Here is a 26,731-nt window from a genome sequence, read left to right on the forward strand (position 1 = left end):
TTAGTTATTTTTCTCTACACACAATTATAATTTTTCAAATTTTCTCGTCAAGTAATTGATTTTCAAATCAATTAAAATTTGATGCGTCGGATATATTAATAAATTTTATAATTTTTAAAAATAATTTGAAACTATGAAAATGACAAATTCAAATACTTGGGAAGTAGTTGGATAGTGAATTTATGCTATTACTAAAAAACTTAATTTATTTATATATTTTAAAAAATAAATTTTCTTCTTTTTATAATTCAATTTAAATAAAAAATTATTAATAATTGTTATTTTAAAAATATTATTATCCAATTATTTTAGAAAAAACCAATTTATAACTTTATTAAATATTAAAATACATATTTTATAATATCTGCTAAAATATTATCTTTTATTTTATATTTTTATAAAAGACATGATTTTTATTTTTTATAATATTAATACATATTTTATAAAAAAAATATCTTTAATTTATTTTTAATTATGAAATTATTTTTTATTTTTTTAAAGGAAGATAAACCAAGACTATTTTATAGTCTCTTTACTTTGAAAATAAATTTTTAAATAATTCAAATTTTGTTGTTGGAAATGGTCTCATTATTTGAAAAATGATATTAAAAATAATTTAGGAAATGCTTTTAGTTTAAAAAAGGTTTTTGAAAAAAAAATTAGGTATTTGGTTACAAATATAAAAAATTGAAAATAGCTTTTAATATTTTCTAAAAAAATACTTGAGACGTAATTCTCCTAAGAAACACTTCAACTTTAACTAGAAACACTCAAAAAGTGATTCTCAAACATTTATAAATAAAATATTTCCATTAAAAACACTCCAAATAATTGATTTTGTTAAAAACATTTATAAATAAAACACTTTAGTACTCTCGAATTATAAGATAATTTATTTTTTTAACTTTATCCCAAAAAAAAATCAAAACTAAGTTGTTAAAAAATGTGAATCAATTCTTATCTTTTTCAATAAATTTATTATATTCTATTATATTCTAATTTTAGTCACTATTTTATTTTAATTTTAAAATAATATTATTTATTAGATAAAAAATATAATATTAAAAAAATTGGCCTTTTTAATCATAGTTAATAGCAATACAACACATCCCACTTCCATAAATAAAAAAATAATAAAAATAATAAAATAATAAAGAAGAAAAGAGTGGAGTTAAAAGCAGACATTATCCGTAGGCAACAAAACAAAAGCAAGCTTTCCCTTTTAATTACCACACTCATAATATTTTCCTATAATTCATAGGCCCTCAAGGTTTTTAAAATTTCAAATGAGGGTCCGATCACTATCATGCGCCACGGCATCACTATCCCCCCTCCCCTCTCTCCTCCTTCAAATAATTCCACCCACAAGTAAACCCACCCTTTTGTTTTTTATTCATTTCCTCTCCAATTCCTCGCCGATCACTCCCCCTTTATAAACCTTTTCGGCTTCTGCTTCCCAACCTTTTTCCTCTGCGATCGGCGATGCTCTGCTCGCCGCTCCGACGTTCTCACGCCGCCGCCGACCTCTGAGTCGCCGGAGACCTTGCTTTCAGATCTGTGAGCTAATTTCAGGTACTGTGCGTTACATGCTTCCTTTTTTCTCTGACTTTCGGATGTAACGCAGGAAGATGAAAGGAAGTGGAGTTTTGCTTTGGAGTGATGTGGTCTGTGTTGGTTTGGTTTGGATTAGGCGGAAATGGGGAGAGCATCTTGACTGAGCTAGTGGTTGAATTGTGCTCAGTGGAGTGGAGGTTTTTAAATCTGAGATTCGAATTCTATTTTCTTTTTCCTTCGTTTTCTTGGCAAAAGGAGCGGAGAGTCAGTTCTGTGAGAGCAGTAGCTCTTTCCGTTGAAGATGGTGGAATTAGGGGGCCTATGTGAGGGGTTGCATGTTAGCAAAACCGTTTTGTTTTAGATGATGCGTGGGAGGAGTGAAGAGATCTTCTACTTCTGTGATGATTGACAAATGATTTTTCGATAAGTTCTATGAAAGTATTGGTTTATTTATTGATTTATTTTGTTTAGCTTTTCATCCTTGATCAGAGAAGAGTGGAATTTATAAGCTTTTATGAATTACTTGTCTTTTATGAATAACAGATTGATATGAAACTTCTATGAGTGCTGATCAAACTGATAAGATTTATATAGAAACTTCACTGAGAGTTCCAATTGAATTTGTGGTGATTTATGTAGAAATTTTTTCCCTTGAATAAGTCGTGGTTGACGTAGAAAAATTGACTTGAAGACTTGAAGTGTTGACTTCATCAACTTCATCACTTTTATTAATTAAATTTATTGATTTTTTTTTCATGTTTATTCATTCTAAAATTGTGATTACAATGCATTTAAGGGTTTTTTTTTTTTTTTTTCTTGTTGAAATTTTTTAGTCACACTGGAATTAGAAAATTCTTTAGCAGATTTTTGATGAATTTGTTAGTTCCATAATAATTTGTTTATACCTGCTATCAAGGCTTTGCTAGTTATGGTTCATATTCAATCGGTTCATTAATGTAAACTGGCTTCTTTGTGAATCTTAAGAATTTGGAATTATTTATTTATTTATTTATTTTTTGGTGATGTTTTTGTGGAATGATTTGTTATTATCTTAATCCATATTATCATCTAGGCCAATTAATCCGTATTCGAAATTATCCCTCTCTTGCAGGTCATTAATAAGGTCATTAGAAGTATTAATGGAAAAATAGTAAAATTCACTCTCTTAATTATGCTATGTCCATTTTAGGAATCAATTTACCAACAGGCATCTTTTACTTATTTGTATTTCATTGTTCTAATGGTCACTTAATGATATGCAATTGCATTAATAATTGTTTCATCAGGTTTCCTTTCAGACACAGTGTATATTATGACTTTGAGTGTGTGTATTTACACTTTAGTGAAATTTTGGATAAGCTTTCTGACTCTGAGTTATGGGTGGATGCAAGGCTGGCGGCTTGGTTCTTCACAAGGGAGGGAGTTTAGAAGAAATTGCTTCTTGATGCCCAGATGAGCAGAACTGATGTTATTGGCAGTGGAAGGAGGAGGGTTCTTCTCTTCTTCAGCTTCGGGGTACACTAAGGGCCTGACCCTTCTTCTCTTGGGTCAGAAGAACGAAGAAAAACCCATGAGAGTTTCCCCGTGGAATCAGTACCAGTTGGTGGACCAAGAATCCGACACCGACCTCCAGCTGGCTTCCGGGAAGAACCGGCTTTCCCGCGGGTGCGCTTCCTTTGTCTGCTTTGGTCGCGCTTCCGCAGGACTTGAGGTCCCATCCCCACTGAAGGTGGGCCCTGTTCAACAGCAGGATGGCTTGCCAGGGCCTCCTATTTCAGACAAGGGCAAGGATCATACTACTGATCATGGTGACGATAACAATGAAAGAGATGTTCCTCTTAAGAGTAGCTTGAAAAAACCATTTAATAGTATTCCAGTTTCTGGTGGTGATAATGAATGTGAGCCATTGGGTGAAACATGTAGTGACATCCCCGGTTGCACTGAAAGGAGGAAAGTGCAGTGGACAGATGCATGTGGTAGAGAGCTTGTTGAGATTAAGGAATTTGAGCCCAGGTATGGACACTTCATATCTAATCAAATTTCATTTTTTATGCATGCAGTTTATTTAGCTTATTATTTTTCTTTTGCCCTAAATATGCCAGAGTTATATTTAGATGCTTCTATTGATGCATGTGCTTGTGCATGTATTTTTTATTTCCTTCATCCTTCCTTTTTAATTTTTTTTTAATGTTGTAATTTTACCTGCATACTCCAATATGGTTTAACACTGCTAAAATTCCAAAAATTGATTTTTGATATGCTGTTTCCATTTGCATTTTGTCTCCTACATCTTTGAAATATATTTTTTTTCTTTCTGGCACTCAAACATGCATATGGTAAGTAGTAATCGAAAACAAAGTTATATAATTGGAGACTATTGTCCAGTATATCAAATCACACTGCTTGAATAAGCTCTTGTTTAGAGAAGCTTAAAGTGATCACTTTCTACCCTGATTTTCTATCTCAGTCGTATTCCAAAACATTCATCATAGTCTGTATTGTGGAGGTTAAACTGCCAATTTTAAAATGGGGAGAAAGAACCACCTACTCAATGTAGTAGATGACACATGAAATGAAAATATGAAAGGAAAACCTCAATGAGGAGGCATGCTACAATCAATGAGGAGAAGGCGCATGTAATAGAAGGTTGCAGACCTGGATTGTTGCTGCTTGGGAAAGTACTAACTTGAAACCTGAGAACTCTGAATAGTTTTATGAGAAACTAGGGTGCAACTTCTTTTTATTTGAAGATGTGATCGCTTGCATGAAATCCTAGGCTAAAACAAGGTATATCACAAACCTGAAAATTACTCTTGATGGAAATATATTAATATGATAGCATAGCCCTTGAGGCTTGTTCAAGTGGTAAAGGGTTTGGGAGGGTTGGTTCTAAGTTCAATTTCCAATGGGGACAAAAATTTACCCATAAATAATCATTATAAAAGTAATAGCATATATCAACTTAAATAGATATTTTATTTAGGTGGGTTCTTAGATTGGTTAAGGCTGATCAACAGGCTTACCTAGAGCCTGGGAAAATTTCAAGAAGGAGGACTAGATTGGAATCATCAAACCAACCGATTGAGGTCTGGTGTTTGATTTTTGTTGGTCTGCAGTCCTCATTGGTGGTTTATGGGCATATGGGGATAGGCTACCCAACATTGTGTGGCCCTGTGGTATCTTTGGCCCAAGAAAAACCCTATCAAAATTCTCTTTGTAAAAGGTTTTTTTCTTAGATTCAATTAGCACTTCATTTATTATTTGAAGTTTCCTATGATTCTTTCAATCCTTTATTTATTATGAACTTCTGTCATACTGAATCTTATGTAACTTTATGGCCTTAAAATCCATTAAAATTCAGGTAAATTGTGTTATATTGTTATGATGGATTGCCAATTTGTGAAGTTGCACTTGCTTTGTATTTTGAAATTGTGATCTTATTGACATTATTATGAGGGCTTAGCACCAGGTGTAAATAGCTGTTGAAGCTAGGCATGGATTTTGGGTCATCAATTTTCGATAATTGGATCATTGATCTTGGAAAAGTTTGCCAATATAAAGGAGGGAATGGTTGATTCCATTCTGAAAAGCCATTTCATGTTTTTAAAAAAGAATAAAATCAAAATAACACACAATTTGAAGCTTGATTTTGAAATCCATTTTTCACAAGGCTCTGTAAAGATGTCCAATGTTCTCAGAAGTCAAGATTCCAGCATTTTGATTCAGATTTTGTTTTTAGAAGTACAAAATGGCAGCAACATAACTGAAAGTCTGCCCTAATAGGGCCAACAGACAAATGAGGCGGGTGCTGCACAAGTAGCTTGTAGCTGATCTAGGTTTTTACAGCTTTTGACTTTCTACATTTGAGCCTATGACCGAGCAACAAGATCCATAGTGGGAGTAAAATGGTTGCACAACTTAAAAACTTTGGCTATGCAGCCCACCCTTGACCAAAAAAGGGAAATGGGCATATTCAATCTCAACATCTGGAAACACCATCTTTTCCCTTGTTTCTCTCTCCCTTATTTTCCTTTTGCCCCTCAAAACAATCAAGCAAACTTGTACTTCTTTCCTTTTCTTTTAAATCATGTGCAGTATAGTGTGCCATGTGCATATTTCTTACGTTTTTTCTTATTAAAACAGAGGGATAGAGTGGGGTATATCTCTTGCTCGATTGTTTTGTATGGTGATATTGTCTGCTGTCCCTTCTTCTCCATATGAAAATCCAGGCTTAGAAGGAAATAGGAAGGAGGCACCATGAATTTGAAAATAGTGCTTCGGGGGACCATCCCTCCCCTGAAGAATCCTGAGAAATAGCCACTGCTGAATCCTCTTCTATTAGAAGGTTCCTAATGCCCAAACCAAATGCTGGAACAAACCCCTCCAGATGGTAAGAGTTTTGCTTCAATGGCCATTCTGAATCCTGCTGGTTTGATGTCTGACATAGCTTAATTGTCATGCAATACAACCAGAATTATTGATCCTGTTACTTTCCAAACCATATGGGCTGCAAAATTACTCAGGCTTGCATCATTATATGCATCATTATATACATGAGTATATAATCTGCATGGAGTCTATTCACCACTCTTATTTGTATTTTATTGTGTATATTTTTGTTGAGGTTTCTGAACCATAATTATGATCATCAACCATCTCTTTGACCAGGATTGTAGAAAGATTATTTGATGGTTCACAATTTGGCTCCACTTTTTTTCATGTTTAGAGTCTTATATTTGACCCAGCTGATGAAGCTTGTATAAAGGAGGATTGCATGGGTAGATAGCTAGCACCAAACCTTTAGGTGAACATCTGCATTGAAAAACCTCATAATCAATTGGTTCTTCAAGTTGAATACACCACTAGGCAAGGGGAAACCTGAAAATAAGATGCATTTTATGAAATGCATGATGGTTGTTGATAATCATACTTGAGAGAAGAAGAGCTGGACTTTTTTGGTTGTCTGGAGTTCCAGTTGGTGTGCATGTATCCTGATGTAAGTGGCCTGATTATCACTTGCCCAGATGAGGAACTTAACGGTAGACAAGCTCCGGGAGTTTAGTCTCTTTATGTTTTTTTTCGTTGCTATGAAATAGTCTCCTTGTGTGGCTCAAGTAGCTAATTAACATAAAATATACTTTAGACAACAAATAACCTCCATCTGTACAAATGTGTAGGCACCCTTGTAGAGATGCTGAAAAATTACTAACCAGTAGCAAACAGATGAAAACTTCACCACTACACAGAACTGAAACATGCCTCAAACCATATGATGAGAACATGTCTTTTAATGTGATAAGCATGAATGCTCCCCTGATCTTGAGACCATGATACCTCATTGTGTTATGTCCTATATAGCTTTAAGCTACCCTGAACTACAATCCGAATGTGGTTGATTTTGAGATGTGCATTGATGCTTTGTTCTGTCTTTGGTAATTTACTGTTTCTATTAATGAATAAACATATCAGCACCACCGGACACTGCTGAATCCCATCACCATTTTCCACCTTAATGCCTCTCTTGCTATTCTTCCTGGTAATTTGATTGTTAAGGATTGTTATTTGTTTATTTTCCTTGATCTCTTACTTGAGTTATAACTTGAAATATGTAGCAACATTTATTTCTTATTATCAAAGGACACCCCTTTGAGATGCAACGTTATCTGTCTTAAGGTTAGGTTTTCCACACACTGTTAGATTGTGCTTGACATATGTTTGACATTTATTCTCAGATGGGTCAAATTAAAAATGTCAGACATTTCCTGTTGCCATTATTTGTAAGTGATTACTGTTTCTATCCACCATGCACATATTTGAACAACATAGTGAATTATTGCCTATGGTAAGCGTTACTTGCCCTTGGGGAATAAGGGTGTTACATTCTGGACTTATATTTCACGTTACTGCTCTCTGTGAGTTAGGGAAATGAACCAACATTAATTCTTGACTGTAATCTGTCTGGTTTCAGGTTCCCTATGCCTATTATTCTTTTGATATATTCTTGTTCTTTTGCTACATTCCTATTAAAAAGTTGTAAAACCCGAGATTGTATTCTATGCCTGAAATATTCTTCTCCAATGCTAGCATGTCACCCCTCATGCTCTTCCTCCTCTTCCTTTCTAATTTCCCGTTCTCTCAAATTATGTTGCTAACATGGAACTGGCGGCTCCAATGCAGTGAAGTGGGCGAGTCGGATGACGAATTCGACAACGGAAGTGAAAGGAGTTGTTCTTGTGCAATAATGTAGTTGGCTTCTTACTATAAAAATGTCATATGGTCTCAACTTTTCTAAAAAGGCAATGCTGCATCGCTTGAATCACTACTAACAACAGCTCATTTGGATTCTCCATTGTTGAACTGATTTCTCTGAGAGATAGAAAAGCAGGTTTTTGAAGGGGGGTTTGGTAGTGAACCGGAGCATTCGAAGGAGACGAAGTTGTGGCCATCCATCCCTGTAGAAGACGACTGAGCAGCTGTGTCTATATAATATTCCTGGGGATTTCAGTTTTGTTGCTCTTGGCTTCACTTGGTTTTTCTTTTATTATTCTTGTTAAATAGAACTGCATTGTCCATTGGTTCATCGTAATTAATATGTATTTTTTCTTTTCTTTTTTTTTTTTTTTAAAAAAATTTGGTCATTTGGGTTTTTAACAGATCTTATGGTATTTGTTCTTCTGGGAATATGTAGAGCGAATTTTGTAGACGTGACATCTTTTTTAAAGCTTTGGATGGTGTAATTTTATTTCAGAGTGGAAGAGTATCCCAAGAGTCCATGGGAAAGCAAAAGAATTTCAGACCAAATGTTATAATTTAATTTTAAACAAACTTTAAATGTAGAGTGAAAATTTCAAATCGTCTGATGGAAGTATTAAAATTTTAGTCGGCTTTTAAACTTTTTTTGTTTTTGGATATTTTGGACATGTTTGATAACTACTTTTTGATACAGTTTTTGAAATTTTTTTTGTGATATTTTATAAAACAAAAAGTAAAATTTAAAATATTTTTAAAAATGATTTTTATGTTATGTTATTTTTAATTATTTTATTTGTTTATATATATATATATATATTTGTTAAAAAATTATTGTCCGAAGTAGTTATCAAATATGCCATTTGATATCTCTCAATTTTTATCATCATTTTACGTGTCTTTTCTATTTTATTTTAACTTTTTTTAAAAAGGATATATTCATTTAGAAAAAGTTGAAATATGACTCATTTCAACTAATTTTTAATAAATATTTTACTATTTATTAAATGAAGACTATTTTTCCCCCTTTCTAACACTTGCTAATATTTCCCTTAAGGCGGTTTGAATGGAGTATGGAGAAGTCAAAAAGGTTTTGTTTAAGCTTAATTAAAACTTCTATACATATTTGGCTAATTTGATTCAAAGAAGTTATGACTTTAAACTACTTTAATATAAAAACCATGAAAATATTATTTTTTGTAAAAGCTTTATTTTAGTTTATATAACAAGTTCTTCCATGTTTAATAGTGTTTTTATAATATCATTGTCTTTTAAAAATCATGATTTTGACTTTAATTTCGATTTTTAGTTAAAACTAAAAAGCAAGAAACGCTCCAAAACAAAACCTTAGGGTTTGTTTGATGACTTTTTCAGAACAGTTTTTATTTTTTGGAGTAAAAAAAAAATTAAAAAATATGTTTGACAATTACAATATATGATGTTTTCAAATAACATATTTTAGTTGTTTTCATTTTTTTTAAGGTTGTTTAAAAAAATAATTATACAAATATGTATAATGATTAAAAATAAAACTCTAGGTATAAAAAGTATTTTAAAAAATATTAAAAATAAGTTAAAAATATTGTAGATTTTCAAACAAATTTTTGTTGTACAAAATATTAGAGAATAATTTTCAAAATCTGTTTTTAAAAACTATTTTTTAGCTGTTTTAATAAACAATTATTAAACATGACCTTAATCTCTTCTATCATTTTTTTTAATCAATTTCTCAATCATATATGTTATATTGCTCATAGTCATATTTAACAAAAAGAAAAAATTATTGGTCAATAATTGTTTTTACCCTCGTTTTTATCATCTTGTGAGGCCTCTAATCGAGATTGAATGCTAAGAAATTTTGAAATTTGATAAGAAAAATTATTAATCATCTCATCACTTTTACCATAATTTTTATCATCTTATTAATTTTATATTTAATAAGTGAAAACCATCATTATTTTATTAAATCATATAAATAAGTGGTAAAAATTACGATAAAACTATTAGTTGATATAACACTATGAAAATGTATCAAATTTTGGTATTTCATTCCTATGATTGCATATGAGTTGGTCGTACCATCTCCTTTATCATAAATTTTACCATATTGTTAGGTATTAGTTGGTCATTGCACACCAATACATTTTTTAATTTGACAAATATCGATTCTTTTCTAAATTTAAATAAAAATATCAAAATAATTTTAAAAGAAAACCCGTAGTTTATAACTGTGCTTATTAAGATAACTCCAAAAATGTAAAAAGGGATGAGATCGAAAATTATTTTACAATTAAATATGAACTATTTTTTAAAAAAAGAAAAAGGAAAATAGGACTTCATTTGACAACTGCTTTTGAAAATAATTTAATGTTTTTTAAAATAAAAAATAAAAAATACTTTTAATATCCAAAAAAATTGTTTTCTATTTTGTGTTATTTAAAACAAAAAACAAAATATTTGTATAAAATATCATTTTAATTGTTTCCACTTCTTTTATAATGGTTATTTTAAAAATAATTATATTAAATAAAAATGATTAAAAATAAAATACTTGATGTAAAAATTATTTAAATTTTTTTTAAAATAGGTTAAAAATATTTTAAGTCTTTAAATAGAATTTTATTCCTTGAGACGTTATAAAATAGTTTTTAAAAATTGTTTAAAAAATATTTTTCAGAAATATTTTTGAAATTTGTTGCCAAAAGAGAGCTAATTATTTTGGTCCAAAACTTGTAAAATCAAACATTCTCATGCTTCAAACCAAAGCAATAAACACAATGGAGGAAAAGCGGGAGGCATCTGACCTTATTTCAATTCAAGCATACTGGGATTTTTTCTACTCAGTTCCCTTTTAAGTCACGGAATACCAAATTCTGGACAGTGTGATACACACACTCCAAAGGCGCTTGAACACCAAACTTATGGAAAAGAAACTTCCAACTATGCCTTCTGAGAGCCATCACCTCTGTTGAAAACATGGCCACATCTCATCCACACACACATTCTCCAATTCTGATAACACGAACCACCCACAGGCTACAATCCACTTCATTTTGCTCTTCTCGTTCTCTCTCTTTCTGGATTCTATCCATAAGCAAATCAGAAAAAAGCCCAGAAAAAAAAAATCCAAAAAGATGAGTGTGGCATCTTCAATTCCATGCATCAAAATCCCAACTTCTTCTTCTTCATCTTCTTCATCATCTTCTTCTTATTGTAGATTCTCTGCCACCAAGCCTGCTATATTCACCATAAGGAGCTCCCAAACTGAAGGCCCACTCAGGAGACCTGTGGCTCCCCTTAGAGAACCTGCCCCTCCTCCTCTTCCTCCTAAACCCATCCCCCCTTCTCCCTCTCCTTCTTCTGCTTCTCCTCCTCCATCACCCCCACCACCACCATCTGCCTCTGTGGACAAGAATGTGGTCACTCTGGAGTTTCAGAGGCAAGTAGCTAAGGAGCTTCAGGATTATTTCAAGCAGAGGAAGCTTGAGGAGGCCAATCAGGGTCCTTTCTTTGGCTTCATTGGCAAGAATGAGATTTCCAATGGAAGGTACATGATGTTTTTCTTTCTCTATTTTGTCAGATTTTGAATTTTTTCAGCTTTGGGTTTCAAGAATTTGGCCAATTTGACTGACCCATATGAGTATAATGCTTGTCAATGTTTTCATGAAACCCTAAAACCATTGGAAAAAAAATGGTGAATTGCAAACAGTTAACCATTCTTTTTCAATAATACTATCGGATTTCCAAAGATTGATTTTAATTGTCAAAATTTGAACAATTTGAATGATCACTATGAGTATAATCCTTTTGACTAAACCCTTAAAACCATTTGAAAAGACTGGTTAATTGGGAACAATTGGAGAATGCAAGAAAAAGGGGAGATGATCACTTGGGTTTGGGGGTGATTGGCTGCAAAATATTACCATGAACCACTGAAATTACTTGTGAGGATGATTGGCATCCATTAAGTTAAAATTGAAGATACTAACAAGAAGTCGCAGTGAACTTTAGGCTTCAGTCAACAATAAGGAATGAACCCAAATGACTATAGTTGGAAAAACAATTCAAAAAAGGCACATACCCTTCTTGTTTATCAATGGGTAGAACTGAATCCAGGGTCTCTGCGCCATAGCGGTCACATGTTACTGGTAAAAGATACTTGTGTGAATTGCTCTCCCCCTTGATCTGACCCTTTTCCTACCATCGAGTCCCTTGTTTTACTAGATATTAATGCTATCTTTTTGGTCATTATTATTAGATAGTCATGCTGTCCTCTGATCAGGTACTCCAAACAAGTAAGCTGACCACACATCGTGTCATGCTCTTTTTGTGTTCTATTCCTCCATGTGTGATTTCGAGCACTGATTTGAACTGCTGTTTGTAGCAAATATGCTATTTCTTATTCAAATAGCATGTTAGGCCTTTTTCATTTCTTATACTAGATGATATTTGTGTTTCTGTTTTAGAAGCTTGTAGGGCTCTGGTCTTCTTTTGACGAAACATTGAGTCTATTGTGATATGTCAGAACATGGAATCAGGCTATGATGGTTATGGATTATCAAGAATTTGAGCAGTTTCAATGCTGAAATGGTTTATAATACACGAAAAGATCCAATAACCATTGAATGTGAACTTTTGCATTGAAAAGTCTGAATTCAGAGAATTATGGTTTCCTTGCTCAAATTTTCAAATATCAAGCATGACAATGATTTATATTCCTCGCATCGGATCTTTATTGGCCACCCATCTTTAACTAGAGCCATCTTTAGATATTTGGCAATGATGTTTTTTCTTACAGCCCCCATCTGCATCTTTTTTGGCATACTCTTGTTCTTTTCGTGCCTTAAAACGTAAATCAAATTACTCCTCCATATTGGTGCTTTTGTCAATTTCATTGCACTCAGCTGTACCATATTATATGACTTCCCCTATGTCCTTAACTCATTGCACTACCTACATCAGCAGTAGAGTTTTAAGTCAGTATTTGGCTTTATTGACTCAACCATAGAAAGAAATATAGTGAAATATGAGCAGGCTTCCCTCTTACAAAACTCATTTCTTTTCCAACTCTTGCTTCATGAAATCACTGCAACTGTGTTTGGCCTCCAATAAACTAACGTCTCTTCCAATTTAAAGACACTAATCAGAGGTCATACGGAGCATTCCCATCCTGTTGTCAATGAGCTAGGATCCATAGAATCTTCTTGTTTCAGCCAAGCCTCACCCATTTAGTGCACACTAAACCTCTATTTGGATCTTGAGAAGTACTGGGGCAAGGAAAAAAGTTAGAAAGCAATCATAAAAATTTCTTGTTTGGCCATGGAAAGTATAAAAAGAAGGTGAAATGTGATGAAGATTAGTTAAAAACTTAATACATTTTCAAAGTCTTCATTCCATGTACGGAAAGGAAAAAAGATTGAGAAAGATTGGGAATTTTTTTTCTTTTATGGAGTTCAAACTCTTTTCCTGTTCTCCAGCTCTACTTTTTTTCTTGTTCCTTGTTTTCTTCCTTTCCCTCATGCTTTCCATGATCTTTTTCCTTTCTCTCATGCTTTCCATGATCCAAACAGAGTTTAAAACGCAAAGTGGGGGATGTAAGCTTTGCCATGGAGTTATCTGACATAGCCTCTTAAAGGCAAATTTCTGAGGCAATATATATTACATTTTAACATTATGATCAGTTCTTGGCTAATTACTCACTGGCTGCCAATATCTTCTTTTTATTTCCCCTTCATTATTGTCTTCATTAATCCTTCAATGGATTTCAATACAAGGCTTCCTTCACTGATACAGAAACTAAGTAGACTGCTTGGTGGTTACAAATGGCAAAGTATTAAAATGATGGTCTTAGTTCTTCATTTTGTAAATTTGATAGAAATTTTTTCTTACCAGAGATTAAGAAAGAACATTCCCCCAAAAGCAATGGAGCAAATGGCTTCTTATTGAAACAAGGGATGCTGAAGAAATATTTAACCTTTCAGTCTCTTTCTCAAAAATGCTGATTTCATATATTATTTCCATTATTCAGAAAAAAATATGGCCTTAATATAGATCCTTTATAAACATTATTATGTTGGCCTATATTAATGTATTTCTTCATCAGCCAATCTAGCTTCTTACTTGGGTCTGTCTCTGTCTGGGATGTTAATCAGATGGGCAATGTTCGGTTTTGCTGTTGGGATGCTAACAGAGTACGCAACAGGCTCTGACTTTGTTGATCAAGTAAAGATCCTTCTCTCCAATTTTGGGATAATAGATCTGGAATGACCCATCTACTGGATCTTCAATGTCATCAATACTTCCTCATTGTTGTAATCTCTGTAACCGCATCAAATGTTTCATCAGCAACTTCTTTTGGGTAATTTGTTAAATATTTGTTTGTTTGATTCACTCCTTTGCTATAAGCTGTATCCTCACAACTCACTTGAATTGAAAAATACAAGTTCCTTAGTTTTGCTTTACACTTGGATCAAAAGCCATCAAATCTCTACTTCCTTCTACTATTTCTTGGTTTTGTTAGAAATTATCATACGCCTTGGCATTCATGGTTAGGGCAAGACAAAGGTATTAGCCTCAGAATGAAACAAGCAATGCAATCTGTGACATGTTCTTTCAAATTATAGGCAGTAATAATAGCTACGTTTGTGTCATTTCAACAATGCATACACAAGTGTAGCAAAAAACAGGGCAGAAATGATACGCAATCCCCTTTGCAGATACAACATCCTTGCCTCTAGTCTTTCCACCCGAGCTTCAATCCCTGCTATTTGTGCTCGCAGCATGGCAACCCGAACTTCCACCCTCATCTCATCATGCTCCAGCTGATTACCAGTATTCAGGGAGTGGTCTTCATCCTCTTCATCCCAAGTTTGAAGACGACACATTATAACTCGACTGTCTGCAATTACAGAGATCAAGATTTCACCAAGTTGTGATTAAACACCTCAACATGATTGTTGTAGAATATGCTAATGCTAGACTCCCCATCCAGTTTCTTTTGAAACAACCACCACAGCTCAAAAACCTTGAGTCTGCCCTGATGCATAGGAAGCCAAATTTATGGCATATCACCAGATTAGGACAGGAAAACAAGGAATTCTTTGCTTGAATACTAAATATTAATGGCATCATTTCTCAGCATTTCTTTAAATTAATACAAGTAATTAAAAAGCAGAAATCTTGACATGGAATCTTTGAAACAACTGACATCGTTCCACCTTTCTTCTCCCAGAAACTGGAAGAAAATAGAATGTAACTCAACCATGCAAACATTTCATCAATGCCCATTTGAAATTGATTTTCCAAACACAAAATTCAGGGAAAACCAATACAGAAACACCAAATTCCAATGTGGGAACAGTTATGCTAGTTGGAATCGTGTGGGCATTTGGATATTTGATAAACCCTAAACCCTAAACAAATAAAGAAAAAGAAAAAGAGTTAAGACGCAGAAATCATACATAAGAATGGAGATTTAAAGCGTAAAATAGGTAGAGAGAGAGGCAAGAGTGAAACCTATTGCAGACCAGCAACCTCCAATGACATTGGCCTTTTTAGATTTTTATTTTTTAACGTTTGTTTCGAGAGAAAGGGGGAGAAAAATCACAGAGCCTGATTGGGAGGAGAGGCTGGCTGGCAGTTGATTGAAGAGAGAAATGTCACGTGCTCTGGCAGGTGACAAAATATGTGACGTGCTCATATCTGATTGGGCAATCAATCGTCACCGCGACTTCCGTAGTCTATTTCAAGAAAAAAAAATGGCTGAAGGATATGTCAAATCAGATCCACTGACGACACGTGTACTATTATATATTTATTAACAATATACTTAGTTTAATTTTTTTTTTTCAAATTATAAAATAAATATCAGAGGGCTGATAACTTGTTAACTTCGTTTTGTTAGAAGGTGGTGGCAAGGAATGTTGAGAATCTCTACACAATATGTTGAGAGATAGGCAAATGATTTTAATTTTTTTTTATAAATATTATGGATAAATAATTGTCAACATTTCTTTTGTACTTAAGGTATTTGTGACCACATTCTATCAAAAAGAAAAAGTGAATTGCATGTTGGTTTGTTATAACAAATTTTAACAAGGTGATAGTAAATAACAAATAATGTAATAATATGAAGAATAGATAAATAAAAAAAACAATATAAGAGCGAGATTGTAAATAATGATTTTATAATAGTTCAACAGAATTGGTTCTATACTCATTCTCCTTTCATTTCAACTCCAAATTCGAGGTTCCACCATATCAGGGATTTTTCAAATTAAGATGAGGTAAGAGATATAGCAAAACAATTTATTTATAGTAGTTTGACACAATTGAGTTTATGTTCATTATCTTTTCACTATACCAAAGATATTTCAAATTAAGGAATCTTTCAATCTTGACACTTAGACTAACCAACTTTAATAGGTCCTTACAATTTTTCTCAAGTAATCACTCACACTTGAAAGCATCACCTAAGTGATATCTCGTACTTGGCCAACTATCAAGTGGTCCCATATTTGAATACTTCCCTCAAGTGATATTCCATACTTGATAAAACTCTAGTACCTCACACTTGAACCCTCACAAGGTTTATGGGATATTCATATTGATAAGATCCTAGTTACAATTTTTGGCTTATAGGATATAACTAAAACTATGATTAGAGATGTACTAAATGAAAAAACAAGTTTAAGAATGTTGCATTAAAAATATCTTTAAAGGCTCAAAGGATTTTTCAACAAATGTTTGGCACCATTTTATCTACAATAGATGAGGTTATGAGTCGTTATGTTAGGATTCTAACTATACCAACCTAAGGTAATCATCAGAGAGAAAGAGAAAAGGAAGGTGAATAGAGTGATGGTCACTTTTTTGGAAAATTTAAACTTAAGAATGCATGTGACAAATATATGCAATTATGTAGTAAATATAATGAAATAAAAATTTGAATATAAAATAAAGATAGTATGGAAGAGAAATTGAAAACTCTAGTTTTTACAATGGCTTGTTGTAACCTGACCTATGTTAGCTCTCCTAAACCCCTAATTGAGTGAGAGTTTCATTAACAAGGTTTTCAATACAAGTGTTCAAGTTTTATAATTGGATTAGTCAACTCCATTGAACAATTACAAATTTCCTTAAGAGATGCTTCACTCTTGAAGTTTCTAACTAATACTCCAAACTTGACAAATACTAAATAGTACCTCACACTTAAATTTTTCCCTCAAGTAATATCCCATACTTGAGCTCACCTCACAAAGGTTACAATTTGATAGAAAGATAAATTTCACAAAATCCTAATACAAGTTTAAGATCAAATAGATAAAAAAAAAACACTCCCTTAAAACTTAAATAAATTCATTAAAGATTTTGAACTTTCCTTCTTACAAAAAACAATAAGATTGAAGCCTTTAAATAGGAGTTGGAAGCCCAAAGTAGCCATTAGTCATAGTTTGGGGTCAATTGATTGAATTGACTACTAGCCATTGTGCATTAATTATACTTGCAAGTGATTGTTGGGGTTCAGACTCTCAATTAGTTAAATTGATCCTCAATTAGTTGACACAAAGCTTCAACTGGCTACACCTCAACTATTAGAAGAGAGAGAAGATTAAAAACAACCTTGATCGGTCGAGTCTAACCGGGTTAACAAATTCCTGACCTCTTTGATCCCTTGCATTATAAAGTACTTAATATTAGGATATAACCTTTAAAAGCATGACATGATGTAATAAATTTGAAATTCATTATTTATTTAATAATGTTTCAGTTTTACTTTCATTTTCATATATCTTTACTCCACACATTATACTTTATGAACATTCTCGCATAACATTTCTTGTATTGTACATGACTTGGATGTATTAGGAGTTGCATGAAAGATCTAAGTGATAAGTTCCTTATAAGTAAATGATTTGTTCATAGTCGTTTTGTGGACTTAAGCAATCCATATGAGGTTGTAATGCACCACCTTGTAATTAGAGGGATAACCAGTCTTAGCCATCAAGATGGGGTTTCCATGGTGAGTGCACTAATTCATACAGTTACACATTGAACCTAACCTATAATGAATTTGTTAGGATTAAGCCCCTAAAAGTAAAATATGATGTAACAAAATTATATTTCATTGTCCCTTTGCTATCCTTTTTATACATTAATATTGATTTGAGCATTCAACCCATATTACTTATATTGTACATGACTTGGATAAATTAAGAGTTGCATAAAAGATACAAGTAATAGGTTTTTTGCAAGATGATAAGTTGTTCACAATTGGTTTATGGATTTGGGCAATCCAGTAGAGATTGTAATGCATTACCTCTTAATTAGAGGGATAGTTTGTCTTGGCCATCAGGATAAGGTTTTCATGATAGGTGCACTTATGTGTATGATTACACATTGGACAAGATCTATGATGAATCATGATGTAAGGCTACAAGATAGTCATGATTCACAAGATACTATGTCACATGGATTCTCAACTTTGAGATAATATTAAGTTTGTGCTAAAATCAATAGGAGGATTTGACCTATGAGTGAGATACTAATGTAATCATATATCTTTATGGATTGGGTCACTATTGATGAAGGTTGGTGGTAACAGGTATTTTTAATAAAGACATCAAGATATCTCACGGGATTGAGATAATGTGTTCCCTTGATTGATCCAAAGGACATGTGATCATGAAATCTATGGTCATAGTAATTCCTTTAGTGGAATTTGACATATACTCCTTAGAGCTAGAGTATGTCAGTTGATCATATAATAGAAAGATCTGTAACTCAAAGATTGGAAAAGTAATCTTGATGGGTTGATAGCAATATCTTGTTAGATCATGAACATCGGTTCATGTGGAGTTTGCATGTAATGAATAGTAGGTCACAAATTCAAGTTTTGTCTTGTTTTAATTTTATAGGATATTGGAGTGCAATTAACTCTCTTTAGTGGATTGTTGAGTCAACTTCAGAATCAGATTATGAGGGAGCCAACATTTTCTTATGGGTCTTAGTAGTTCCCGCTCAAGTTTGTAGTTCATGGTGATATAAGTTTTAAGGGTATTTAAGGTATGTAATTTATGAGTGTGCATACAAGCATTTTGGTAAAAACATAAGGTTGCACTAGATCTTATGAATTGAATTTTTAAAACGAGCTTTAATTACTTAATTAGGACCCAAGTGGGCTGGATTAGGTGATATAAGCCCAATTTTAGCTCAAGTTACTTAAGCCCACAAGGAAGCTTATATAAACCCCCTTAGGGGTTAGGGCTTTAGTCTTTCTATTCAATTTTTTGAAATTTTAGAGAGCGGGGAACAAACAATAAGCTTATCTTATCTCGTGCCAAGCATCCATGGAAGGAGAGATTAGGTAAAAAAAACATTGGATAGATGAGTTTTTCAATGTCTATGACATCTCATTTGGATTCGATTTGATTAGGGAGCATTCAAATCTTAGGTTTGAGCTTTCTATCTTTACATCTTTACTTTATAATGGTTTTTTGATGCCATATGTTTCCATTACGATAAATCTAGAGAACCTTAGGGATAGTTGCATGCACCTTACATGATCCAATGCTAGGAAACGAAACAATTTGAGATTCCCAATGGAGTCATAACATAAAGCTATCGAGTTGTTATGACTTCACTAAGATACTATACTGTATTGTTTCTTAACCTTGAGAGAATATTAAACTTACACCAAAGTTAGTAGTGGCTTTGACCTATGAGTGAGATTCTAAAGTGATCATATATTCCCTATGAATTGAGTCACGATTGATGAAAGCCAGTAACAATAGTATTTTTAATAAAGACGCAATGATATTTCATGGACTTTGAGATAGTGTATCTATTTGGATGATCGAAAAGATGTATGATCATGAAATTCGTGGCACATAATAATTCTTTTAATGGAATATGACATGTGTTCTTTGTAAGCTAGAATATACTATTTGATCACATAATAGGAGGGTTTGTAACTCAAGAATGGCATAGGTAATCTTAAAAGACTAATAGTTTTTACCTTGTTACATTATAGACACCAGTTCATGGGAAAACTATATATAGTGGATAGTAGGTCACAAATCTAAGCACTTAGTGTCTTGTTGTAATATACATAAGGTACTAGAATGTAGTTGACCTAATACAGAGAGTTGATTAATTGGATTCTAAGGGAGTCAGTACTACCCTATAGGTCATGGTAGTCCTCGATTAATTGCATATAATTTGATGGCATGGTCTATGAGGGTTGTATTGGTTCTTGGTTCACTTATGTTCATCAAGGTGTTTCAATAATTACACAAGGTTACATAGGAGTTAGTGAACAATATCTCTAGACTGAGTTAATTGATTAATCAGAGTCTAATTGAACTACTTAATCAATTGGACCCTTTTGGGCTAGATTAAGTAATCCAAACCCAAGGTGGGCTTAGATCACTTGAGCCTAGTAGGAAACCTATAAATACCCCCTTAGGGGCTAGTGCTTTAAACTTTTGTCATTATTTCCCTTCAATCTAGAGAGAAAACCTTAGTCTCTGACCCAAGGTTTCTACCATCTCAGTGCCTAGTCTCAAGGATGAGTTATCGGGTCGAAGACTATTATGTTTACAAGATCTACGGTTTTTGAGTATTTTATACCAATAGGAATCAATCTGGGAACATCCATATCACAAGTACAATACTAATCTCTAAGCCTATGTCTTATTATTGGTTTGTGAATACCATGTTTTTATTGTTCTTAGATCTAGATAGCCTATGGTCGATTGTGGATGAAAGATGAAGATATTACACTCGTTGAAGCACTTAAAGAGTTGTGCAACTCTGGATATAAATGAGATAATGATATATTTAAATCGGGTTATAAAATTATTTTAAAAAGGATAATGATAATTTCTTGTCCTAGATCTATTATCAAAGTTGTCTCACATATTGAGTCAAAAATTAAAACATGGAAAAAACAATATAACATCATTGTTGATATGCTTGACCAAAGTGGGTTTGGGTAAATGAATCACAAAAATGTGTGGAAGCATATGAGGATGACATATGGGAATCATATTTGTAGGAAATTATTTTATGTGTTTGTTTACTTTCTTGTTTATATGTTAATTTATATACCTATTCATTATCATCATATGAATAATATTAATTTGGTATGCTTGTAGAGAAATCCTAAAGTTAAAGAAATGAGAAACAAGTCATTTCCTTATTATGATGAGTTTGCATTAATATTTGGAAAAGATCGTGCAATTGGAGAAAGAGCTCATATAACAACAAATGTTGTTAAGAAATTAGATGTTGAAGAAGCCAACAAAGAGGAAAGGTTAATGTAGAGCTTATGAAAATGACTCACCTTTCTATTAGGGATTGGATGAAAGTGGTAAAATTGATTATGCATGAGAAGGAGAATATTGGCCTATTTTTTAGCTATGTAGATGAGAAATTCTGTTTTTCAATGTCTATTTTGTGAGTGTTTAGCTAGGTTGGAAATTCCGAACAAAATTCCTAAGTGTCTCCTAACTTGGTTTTCCAATTCTTTTTGGACTACTTGACCTTGAAGATTAAGACTTTGCTAAGAGGTCGAGGTGTGTAGCTGAGTGTGTGTTGAATGAAGTGAATCAATCCTGTTTTTTATCTTTAAAAGAGTTAAGAAAGCTTGGAGAAATATTTTTTTCTAAAAGGCTTTTGTTCCCCTGTTTCTAGATCGATCCATGTACAGGGGCAGATTGATCCAACTTACACTTTTTTGATGAAATCTCATCAATTGGATCAAGGCCTTCTTTCATTTAAAGAACCTAAAATTTGCTTCCTATGTTGTAGAAAGAGAGAGACACAACCACAACCATCCCTTTTGATATTCTTATCTTCTCCTATTCTAGGGTGTTTGGTTGCCAAGAAAATCCAACTTTCCTATTGTTTTCCAAACTGTTTTACATGGATTTTCTTAAGAAAAAAATGGGTTGATTCTTTATTCATTCATATCTCAATTTCTAATCTATTTGGGTTTGGGTAAAAACTCAATTTCTTCTTGTGTGGATTGAAGAAGAGGTCGAGATCGAGTTTGGTGTGGACTCCAAGTGTGTTTCAGAAAAAGATGAGAACCTGAAAGTGGAAAGTACTAGTCAAGTTGTTCGACAAGGATTGGTAGGCTTGAGCTAGGTAAAACCTTGTATTTAGTTTTTTTTTTTTTTTTCATAGTGGATGTTTTCGATTGGTTGTAGGCCTGTGGTTTTTTATCTCTTCGGAGGTTTTCCACGTTAAAATTTGGTGTCATTGTCTATTTCTCTCATTCTCTACTCTTTGATTTATTTTCAGTTTTTGATATAATTGGTTACTTCGGCATATGTGATGAATGAAAGATATATGAGCTAAAAGAAGTGTGATTATCCATGAAATATCTTTAATAATTTTTTTGTTCATTTTGGTTAATGATATCTCGTAGTAAATTGAAATGAGTTAAGGAGATAATTATTCTTTTGAATTAATTTTGAGGAATGTTAAAACATTTGCATGTGAATTGCATTTATAAATTGTTGAAAAAGTGTTGGTGCATACATACTTACTAGTGGATTTTATGCTTTGTTGAAAAGTTGTTGATAATAGACTTTGTTGACATTGAGTAATTCTAAGGTTAAGTCATCTTTGTTGGGATTTATTTATTTTATATTTTTATAATACTTCAACAACACCTATTCCCAGCCCCCCCTCCCCCTCTAGGTGTAGTCCATTATTGAGATTCACCTTTCATGTTTAAATATATATATTTTTTGGGTTTTGAAAATTAAAAATTAATAATAATTTTTATATAAGATATATTCCTTAGAGGTTTACATTGAAAAAGTAAAGGTTTTAAAAACTATTTAAAGAAAAAAAAGTATCAACTAAGTCAAATTTTAAAACTTTTGAAAATGATTTTTAAAGACATAAAACAAATCTATAGTTTTTGTGTTAGAGGTTATACTTTTTATATAAAATTTATTACTATTTTTTATTTTAAAAAACCAAAACATGAGGTGCATACAAACAAGTACATAATATATCATTTTTTTTCTAAGACATTTTTTTTGTGAGATAGTTTTTTAATAGAAAAAGTAAATTTGTTTTTACTTTTATCTTTAATATTAAATTAACTTAGGTGGTGTATTTTTGTTTTTGTTTTTGTTTTTAATCAAAATAGATTTTAATTTAACTTAAATCTAAATAGTTCTTAATAATTTTAAGTATTAAATTATTATTTTTCATTTTACTTAAATTTTTTAAAAAACTTATTGACTTTTGAAAATGGTTTTTAAAAATAGTTCTCAAAACTTTGAAAATAGTTCTAAAATGTTTTTCAGAATAAAAATCGCTTTTCACTTAGCATATTTTTTCTATGTTTTTAAAAAATTATTAAAAATAATTTATATATATATATATATATATATATATATATATATATATATATATATTGGCTTATTTTTATTATTTTCTATATTTATATAAATATTTTTTAAAATAGTCTTAAAAAATATATGAAAACAACTGAAAATAATTAAAATACATTTTCAAAAAATACCATATTTTCATAATAGTTTTTAAAAATATGCTTTGGAAACAATTGATAACCTAACATGTTTTCATGTTTGTGTCAAAATATAGCCTAAGTCATTTTTAAAATTATGTGGTTTTTTAACTTATAATTTTTAAGATAATTTTATCTTAATAAAAAATAATAATTGTTCAATCTTAAATTATGAAGCAATTTATTCTAAGACTTAAAGAACCAAACAATCCATTATCTAAAACTTAAAAAACAAACAACCCATTAGATCTTTTAACCAAATAGAATCAACTAAAAAACATGATATTGATATGACACATGGTATAAAGAGATTACATCATTTGAAAAAGTTGTTCATGGCAGCAATGGGAGGAATCAAATCAAAGCATATTCCTCTCTAATTTAACTTCTATGTAGAAGGAGAAAAACAACCTTTCACATATATGCTATGTAATTTAACAATTTTTATATAAAGAAAGAAAAAAACAAAAAAACAAAAAATAAAAATAAAAATAAAGGGATGGATGCATTTTTAAAGTGCATTTGCCATGTTTCTACTTGAAGTTTTTATAGTCGAAGAATTTTTTGTTGGATATTTTGGTAATTATGGGCTTACATTTTAACACATTGTACATTAAGTTATCTTATATTTAGACCTAATTAAATGTGATCAATTAAGTTAATGATGAGCCAATAAAAAAATAATAATAATAAGGGGTATAAATGGGTTATGGTTCCTAGTTTAAACGAGAGGAGATAGAAAAATTGCTAATTATTCACATCCCATTAGTGAGTGATTTCAAGGTTGCAATACTCGTTTTAGGCATGAAAGACAAAACCGAAGTACATAATTTCAATGGATTCGGGTATGTTTTTCGATATTATTATCCCATAGATTTAACATGAAATTTTGGCATATATATTGTTTAGTTGATTAGATTCTATAATCATTCTATATGATTTGTGATTTCTCCAACAAGTGGTATCAGAGACACTCTTGTTAAATCTATTAGGTTTTAATTAAAGTTGTTTGGATTAAGTTGTTATTATTATTATTTTTAATGTGATTTTCATTTATTCATGCACCTTTTTTTGTGTGTGTTTGGTTGTAAGTTGTATATTTTTCGAGATAAAATATAAGTGTTTTTATTTATTTATTTATATATATAGACTTTTGGGGATAAAGATGAAGTGGTTGGGTGATAATGACTTCTTTTTTTTCGTCATTTAATAAGGTTACTTGAACATTAGGCTTAAGTCTTTTAATCTATAAGGTCATTCGGACATTGGACCTAAGTCTTTTGATAGGATCATTTGGACATTGGGCCTGAGTCTTTTAATAAGGTCATTTGGACATTGGGCCTAAGTCATTATATTGGGCCATTTGGATTGTTGGACCCAAGTTCATTTTAGTTGGGTCAAGTAATGGGTAGGGTTAGACCTTTGACTGACCCATTTGATCGATCTAGTTGGACTTTTGACTTACCCGTTTGACCTACCTAGTTGGATATTTGATTGACCCGTTTGATCGACCCAGTTGGACCTTTAACCAACCCATTTGACCAGTCTACCAAAAATGCAAGTATCAATCTAACAAAAATATAAACAATTGGAAGAAATTATTTAGGAATTTGTTACAATTACGTCATTGAACTAGGAAATGTAAATTGAAAATAACACACTTTCATGTGTGGTTCTATTTTCACGGGTAAGGTATCCTCCTCAACTGTACGAATTGGTTTCTCCACTACTTTTGGTAGGAGCAACAGTTTTGATTTCATGTTGGAACTACTCACATCGGATTATGGTGTAGTAACTCCTATCTAAGATAGTTTCGCTAACACATCAGCCTCAAACTTAACTTGACACATTTTGACATACTATTGAAATATTGTTGAGGCGTGTAGTGCTTCCTTTTAGCCCGAACACGACCAGTATACTTGGGAGTACCTAGTGCTTGAGCAAGTATGTCATTGCTCCCACTATAGCTTATGCCACTCTCTTGAAACTCTTTCACCAATTCATCCTAAAACAAGATGAAGTTATGAAGTTGACTTTAAAATAGGTAAAACCAAATAAGTTGTTTAAAGATGTGATTTTTGGGTACAAAATGTCTACTTACTATATTTTCCACTATTGGTATGACCACATCATCATAGCTGCCATTTTTTTTTTTTACATTGCTCTCTTTCAAAGTAAACTCCTATCAATGCTTTCTGTGGAGCCAACTTCAATCATATAATAGAAATGGAAAATTAAAGATAGTTATTAGATGACACTTGTTTTTTTATTTTTATTTTTTTGTCAAAAAATAAACAATTAAGAAACCCATATAAACTATTCTTTCATTACTTATACAATTGTATAAAATTAAACCACAATAAGAACTAACAAAAACTTACCATCTCTTTTTCAAGTCCAACAAACTTTTTTCTACTTAGATGATGATTATATACATGTTTCTTCCTTATCTGTTTTTGTACTTCCCTATATTCCTACAAATTAAAATGGATGATTAGTATATATATGTGGATGCATGTAGTATGTTTAATGTTAATTGTATTTGTACCTGAAATTTTTTAGACAACCTCTTTTTCACAAAAATATTCCAATCTTCATCATCGATAAAATGATATTCAGCTGGTGGTTTCTTAAGAAACTCTAGCTCATCTTTGAAAGGAAGAATATGTTTCACAGTCAACATGTTCTTAAAAAATCAGAAACATTTTCCCAATGTAAGCATACAATTCCTTCTACTTTTCTTGTCTAATGTAAAAGCAATCTACAAATTACAAAGTCATTAGTACCTTCAAATTTTAAAGAAATATAGAGATTGTAGAAAACTCATTTATGTTAAAAAATAAAATAAAATTAAGTTACCTCAATAGAGTCCCACAACTTGTCCTTCAATTATTCAAGGACATCTTGCCATGTGTTATATCTAATTGGCACCCTCGTACGTGCCAATACACCTAAGTAGCTTGTTAGGTGCACAGAAAGTATATGTATGGCCCGTGATTTCCAAATCAAGTCACACCAAACTATGTCATAGCCTTGGGTCAAATTTTAGGGCTTGGTATCAAACTAAGCTGGGGAATAACTTGTAGAATTCAGGTCCTCAATAAAATTTAAACAAAATTTAAAATAATGCCTCCATTATATTCTTCTAACCACCCAAAGTAAAAATGACATTATAATTAAAATATGTTGGCTTGTATAAGGAAAAATAGTGTACCTTCCTCAGTCTATCTTTGTCTCAAGTCTTGCATCACACACTTCTCGTAGTCCAATGTAGGTCATTGTCCCTTAAAAGATGAATATGCAAAACAAATAATAAATAAATAAATAAAATAAATCTATTAGTAAATAATTCATTTAATATTTATGATGTGTGGT

The 26,731-nt window shown here is 31.9% G+C and overlaps 2 protein-coding genes and 1 long non-coding RNA gene across 4 annotated transcripts; 2 read left to right on the forward strand and 1 right to left on the reverse strand.

Annotated features, from left to right (window-relative positions):
* The first annotated feature begins 1,355 nt into the window (after positions 1–1,355).
* LOC100854917 (uncharacterized) lies at positions 1,356–8,301 on the forward strand. Of its 2 annotated transcripts, none has more exons than XM_003634477.3 (3): positions 1,356–1,572; positions 2,946–3,567; positions 7,732–8,301. In XM_003634477.3, exons 2-3 carry the CDS (start codon positions 3,020–3,022, stop codon positions 7,799–7,801), a joined length of 618 nt encoding a protein of 205 aa, XP_003634525.1. In that variant the 5' UTR covers positions 1,356–1,572; positions 2,946–3,019; the 3' UTR covers positions 7,802–8,301. The 2 variants fall into 2 exon arrangements, with proteins under 2 accessions (XP_003634525.1, XP_010665173.1); XM_010666871.3 differs by having other exon boundaries at positions 1,374–1,572; positions 7,287–8,301.
* Positions 8,302–10,598: 2,297 nt separating this feature from the next.
* On the forward strand, positions 10,599–14,264 carry LOC100854878 (light-harvesting complex-like protein OHP2, chloroplastic). Its single transcript, XM_003634476.4, has 2 exons — positions 10,599–11,350; positions 13,956–14,264. Exons 1-2 carry the CDS (start codon positions 10,938–10,940, stop codon positions 14,068–14,070), a joined length of 528 nt encoding a protein of 175 aa, XP_003634524.1. The 5' UTR covers positions 10,599–10,937; the 3' UTR covers positions 14,071–14,264.
* Positions 14,265–14,382: 118 nt separating this feature from the next.
* Positions 14,383–15,527, reverse strand: LOC104882687 (uncharacterized). Its single transcript, XR_788370.3, has 2 exons — positions 15,319–15,527; positions 14,383–14,701 (listed from the first exon to the last, which is right to left on the reverse strand). It is a non-coding gene; the product is annotated as an uncharacterized LOC104882687 (long non-coding RNA).
* Positions 15,528–26,731: the final 11,204 nt, after the last annotated feature.

Source organism: Vitis vinifera, chromosome 18 (genome assembly GCF_030704535.1).
Source record: "Vitis vinifera cultivar Pinot Noir 40024 chromosome 18, ASM3070453v1".
Lineage (NCBI taxonomy): Eukaryota > Viridiplantae > Streptophyta > Magnoliopsida > Vitales > Vitaceae > Vitis > Vitis vinifera.

What these genes read in the sequence shown, in the direction of transcription:
- LOC100854878 (XM_003634476.4), top strand. Translation starts at nt 10,938, where the DNA reads ATGAGTGTGGCATCTTCAATTCCATGCATCAAAATCCCAACTTCTTCT. An exon ending in AATGAGATTTCCAATGGAAG is followed by an intron (nt 11,351 to 13,955) that starts GTACATGATGTT and finishes GATGTTAATCAG; the next exon opens with ATGGGCAATGTTCGGTTTTG.
- LOC100854917 (XM_003634477.3), top strand. Translation starts at nt 3,020, where the DNA reads ATGTTATTGGCAGTGGAAGGAGGAGGGTTCTTCTCTTCTTCAGCTTCG. An exon ending in ATTAAGGAATTTGAGCCCAG is followed by an intron (nt 3,568 to 7,731) that starts GTATGGACACTT and finishes GCTCCAATGCAG; the next exon opens with TGAAGTGGGCGAGTCGGATG.